The 5,169-nt window shown below is 43.2% G+C and overlaps 1 protein-coding gene across 1 annotated transcript in view; it reads right to left on the bottom strand.

Moving 5' to 3' along the window:
* Positions 1 to 678: 678 nt before the first annotated feature.
* Positions 679 to 5,169, bottom strand: part of LOC107575948 (CD9 antigen-like) — a 7,161-nt gene continuing 2,670 nt past the window's right edge. The window contains exons 3-8 of the mRNA XM_016262251.1: positions 2,968 to 3,070; positions 2,782 to 2,879; positions 2,433 to 2,507; positions 1,126 to 1,227; positions 928 to 1,017; positions 679 to 822 (exon numbers count right to left, since the gene is read on the bottom strand). Coding sequence (XP_016117737.1) covers positions 679 to 822; positions 928 to 1,017; positions 1,126 to 1,227; positions 2,433 to 2,507; positions 2,782 to 2,879; positions 2,968 to 3,070 — 612 coding nt within the window. The remainder of the gene's footprint in view (positions 823 to 927; positions 1,018 to 1,125; positions 1,228 to 2,432; positions 2,508 to 2,781; positions 2,880 to 2,967; positions 3,071 to 5,169) is intronic.

The following is a 5,169-nucleotide window of genomic DNA, read 5'->3' as shown; positions in this document are numbered from 1 at the left end:
ACACTTAACACTTAATGTGAAAAACACTTAACGTCAAATACGCTTCCCGTGAAAAACACTTCAGCTGAAAAACACTGAACACTTAACGTGAAAAACACTTAATGTCAAATACACTTCACGTGAAAAACACTTTAGCTGAAAAACACTTAACACTTAATGTGAAAAACACTTAACGTCAAACACGCTTCACGTGAAAAACACTTCAGCTGAAAAACACTTCACGTCAAAAATACTTAACGTCAAACGCTTAACGTCAAACATGCTTCACGTGAAAAACACTTCAGCTAAAAAACACAATGTGAAAAATACTTAACGTTAAACATTTAACGTCAAACACGCTTCACGTGAAAAACACTTCAGCTGAAAAAAACTTAACACTTAACATGAAAAACGCCTCACATGAATTCATGTGAAGCGTTTTTGACGTTAAGTGTTTGACGTTAAGTGTTTGACGTGAAGTGTTTTTCAGCACTTGAAAACACTTAACATGAAAAACGCTTAACACGTTAAGTTTTTTCTTTTATTGTTTTTCTAAAACAATGGGAAGAAACGCATTGCGTTCGTATTCTGCACTCATATCTGCTTTTCTGCAAATAGTATACTTTAATTAATAATGTGTTTACTGAGTTTGGTCATTTTAAAACACCGTTTACCACATTAAGCCATGTTTAGTGTTTTTCACGTTGAGTATTTTAGAATGTCGCTGTGTGAACGTTGCAGAGCTCCAGACGGACTCACCATGATTCCTGCCGTCCCCAGAAACCCTCCCAACACCAGCGGAGCGTTCGAGTGGAACACGTCCTTGATCACGCTGGGACAGCTCTACATACATACACACACACACACACACACACACGGATGAGCGCCTGCACTCCTCTAACTTCAAACAGCCAGAAATCAGAGCAAGATAAACAGGAAGTGACTCACAGAATACATCAGCTTCTGCAGAAAGCTGCCTTTTGGACAGGTGTCTCGCACAAACATCTCAATCGGTCCACCGACACCGCAGCAATCAAACTGAAACACAAACACACGCCTGTTAGACCACATGTGTGTGTGTGTGTGTGTGTGTGTGTGTGTGTGTGTGTCTGTCTGTCTGTGTGTGTGTGTGTGTGTGCATCTTACAGCATTGTTGAACAATTCGAGGGTGACGGCTTGAGCGGGGCTCCTGGTGTTGAGATACTGAGCGTAGATGGTGGCATAGAAGTTCACCAACTCATCTGACACCTGCAACACAACACGCACACATTAAAACCAGCTCTATTATACAAACACGTCTGTGTGTGTGTGTGTGTGTGTGTGTTTTACCCTGTCGCTCCACATGAAGGCCATCACACCGGCTGTGATTTCAATGATGATCAGAACGGTCAGCAGGCCAGAAAACTGAACCCCAGAAAAACAGAAATGTTTATAAACCTAGTTCCTCTCATTTGGAAAAAGTTCTCTATTGTAATTCTGAAACAGAAGTGTTTCCTCAGATATGCAGGAAGAGTTGCATTGTAGTGTTGAACTGGCCAATGACATTAGAGGAGGTTTATGATTTACAGGTTTAGGAAAAAAAGAGAGTTTTGTCCTTCTGTATTGTGAAGGTGTTTGACAGCTTTGTTTTGATTCTTCTGAAATGCTGTTGTTTCTGCAGCGATGCTCACCACGCCGAGAGCTGGTTTGCTGTTGTTGCAGGCGCCGCAGTCACCGATGATGGCCACCAGCAGCATCAGGACCCCCGTGACCACCAGCACCATCACTCCTGCGGACACACACACACAGACACACACACGCTCAAACACCTGCTACTTCACACCAGCCAGACAGACAGAAACAGCAGCAGAACACACCGATGTTGAACTGTGTGGTGTGCAGATCGATGTCGAAGAAGCCTCGGGTCTCCGCGCCGAACCGGAGCCACATTCCCAGAGCCACCAGACCGAGCCCCACCAGCTGAAAAACATCCAGCACAGCTCTCAGAAACACTGAACACTGAACACTCTGCTGTGCCTTTACTGAAACACCAGCAGCCGTGCATTCACACTGGAAAGTTGGCAAGATACTCAGATTCGACTTTTCCGGATCTCTGTATAAAATACACTGATTGATTGATGATTTTTAAACATTCAGTGGTATTTTCTCCACATTCAGTCCACACACCACTGCTCGGTGAAGCTATTAACCGATTTGTCCAACAACAGTGAGTTTATTGAATATTAAAAATCATAAAAACCATCCGAACGCGATTATTTTCAGGACAGCTGTTGCAGAGAGAGCAGCGGTGTTGGTGACGCTGTGTAGTTACGCAGTGTGTGTTAGGAACTTTTGTCGCACTTTGCAGACGGTCCCTTCGCACTGGTCTCTTTGTTTCGAGCAAAACTTCACTCCGAAAGAACAGAGGCGTCAGCTGTGTCGTATGTGTGTGTGTGTGTGTGTGTGTGTTTTACCCTGTCGCTCCACATGAAGGCCATCACACCGGCTGTGATTTCAATGATGATCAGAACGGTCAGCAGGCCAGAAAACTGAACCCCAGAAAAACAGAAATGTTTATAAACCTAGTTCCTCTCATTTGGAAAAAGTTCTCTATTGTAATTCTGAAACAGAAGTGTTTCCTCAGATATGCACGAGGGAAAGAAGAGTTGCATTGTAGTGTTGAACTGGCCAATGACATTAGAGGAGGTTTATGATTTACAGGTTTAGGAAAAAAAGAGAGTTTTGTCCTTCTGTATTGTGAAGGTGTTTGACAGCTTTGTTTTGATTCTTCTGAAATGCTGTTGTTTCTGCAGCGATGCTCACCACGCCGAGAGCTGGTTTGCTGTTGTTGCAGGCGCCGCAGTCACCGATGATGGCCACCAGCAGCATCAGGACCCCCGTGACCACCAGCACCATCACTCCTGCGGACACACACACACAGACACACACACGCTCAAACACCTGCTACTTCACACCAGCCAGACAGACAGAAACAGCAGCAGAACACACCGATGTTGAACTGTGTGGTGTGCAGATCGATGTCGAAGAAGCCTCGGGTCTCCGCGCCGAACCGGAGCCACATTCCCAGAGCCACCAGACCGAGCCCCACCAGCTGAAAAACATCCAGCACAGCTCTCAGAAACACTGAACACTGAACACTGGACACTCTGCTGTGCCTTTACTGCACTGCGAGACCATCAGAAACACCAGCACACTGAACACTGGAATATCTGTGCTGTTTAATGCATTTGAGACGTTGTGTTTCCTCAGTGCATAACTGACATGTCACAGGTATATTCTTCATCTGTAAATGTCAGAAAGTCATGCAAACATATCCATTTTGCTGTCAGGAGTGGGCGAGGCACGCTGCACACATGCACGCTAAACAGACGGAGCGTAATAATTCTGAGTAAAATATACATTTTGACCACGGAAGCTGTGAGTACGCTTAAAGTGAAAACCCTGCTTGATTTTTGTCATCAAGTGACTTATTGCATGTCCTGTTGCTGTATTTTGCACCTCTGGTGTTTTGATTGAAACGCAGCGCCAAGAGCTAACATTTCAACGGGACCATTCACGTGCAATTAAGTTTCCCGCACGTGAGACTGAAATCGTTGTATAATGCAGAGACTTAACTTAACCGCCGATTCAAGGTTGAAGATTGTGTTGCTACCCTGCCATCCAAGTGACATCTCAGGTTGATTCATCTCAGTTTGATGTTTTTTTTAAGACTGAGTGAATTTTTGAACTTACACACTTAAAACTACTGTGATCTTCAGTTTAATCAAACGCACTCTACATCCAGTCAACGCCCTCTAATTTATCGTTCTACGGTATTCCTCTCATTTGTTTCAGTTTTTTTTGAGTTTCTGAACTGAGAAACAGGGAACTGTGGTAATTCAAGTGGACTGTGAAACTTGAGTAACTGTGAGTAAACGTTTGAAGAGACATTTCATATAAGTGCTCATTCTGAGGTGAGCTTTAATTGTGTGTTTTGTTTTTGTTGTTGTTGTTTACAAATGTGATTGTTTGAAGGTGATCATTTGAAAAGGTGAGAATTTGTGCGTTTACCAATTTACAAATTGCAAGTGATCTCATTTTGAAGTTTTATAAGGGATTTGTTATACCACGGTGATTGTGTGAATTTGAAAAGACAGCACAAAGACTAAATTCTTTTTATGATTTTCATCTAATCGATTACTCAAACAAGAAATAATTATTCATAAGAAAAATAAATCTAAAATAATAAATTTTGCACTTATGTACAGTGTACCTTTCTGTTGAGAGCTGTCAGGGAGTGGGGGAGTCTCACTTACTTTATTAGATCTGGGGAGGGAGGAGCATATCACACTGTACTTTCATGTATGCAATTTCACTTCAGGAAGCCACCGTGTAATGTTACCATACCTGAAGCCTACCCTTGTCAATCAGTAGTGTTCCAACACAATAAGGTAAGAAACCACATACACACGGTAGTGTGTAACGAGACTAAAAAGTTTGGGGAGCGGGGACCAAGATCCTTTCGTTGTCCAAACTTCCAGGGCAGCCGTAATCCATTTCCCCTACACAACGGGCTAAATACCCCCGTTACATGTGCATGACCTGATGTTTTATTTGGACCCAGATTAAGGCGAGAGCGCTAAACACTCATGCAGTGTATGTTTCATTCATACTCGAAGTCGGAGGCGCTCTCGCGCAGAAAGTCGTACCAGGAAATCCCTAATATGGACAAAAGCATCCAGCTCTCGCTGTGTGAAAACAGTTGTTTTCACAGAAAAACAGAAACGTTTGGAAACATGAAGACATTAAACATACGATTGCGACAATATATGGTTTATTTGTGTTTGTCAAGTCATCTCCAAGTACTAAATAAAGTAACAGCAGTGTTTCCCCTGCCATTATTTTAGGGGGGCGGCCCGTCCCCCCAACCGCACCCCCCGCCCCCTTTGAAGGTCAAGTTAATATTATTTAATTATATTTTCTCTATAGCGCCAGATCACAACAGAAGTAATTTAAAGTTACCTTTCTTATAGAACATGTCTATACCTTGTTCTTTCATTAAGCAAACTAAATATCCTTTATCTATCTTATTTACACGACGGCATGTCATTTCAGTCTCTACGTTATGGTCGCGCTCTCTGCATCACGCACAGCGGAGTTCCGCCCGATGCGCACACACACACACACACACACACACACACACACACACAC

The sequence above is a fragment of the Sinocyclocheilus grahami genome, unplaced genomic scaffold, assembly GCF_001515645.1.
Source record: "Sinocyclocheilus grahami isolate Dianchi unplaced genomic scaffold, SAMN03320097.WGS_v1.1 scaffold3038.1, whole genome shotgun sequence".
Taxonomy (NCBI): domain Eukaryota; kingdom Metazoa; phylum Chordata; class Actinopteri; order Cypriniformes; family Cyprinidae; genus Sinocyclocheilus; species Sinocyclocheilus grahami.
Note: the sequence above shows the minus strand (reverse complement) of the source record. Positions and strands in the feature narration are given on the sequence as shown.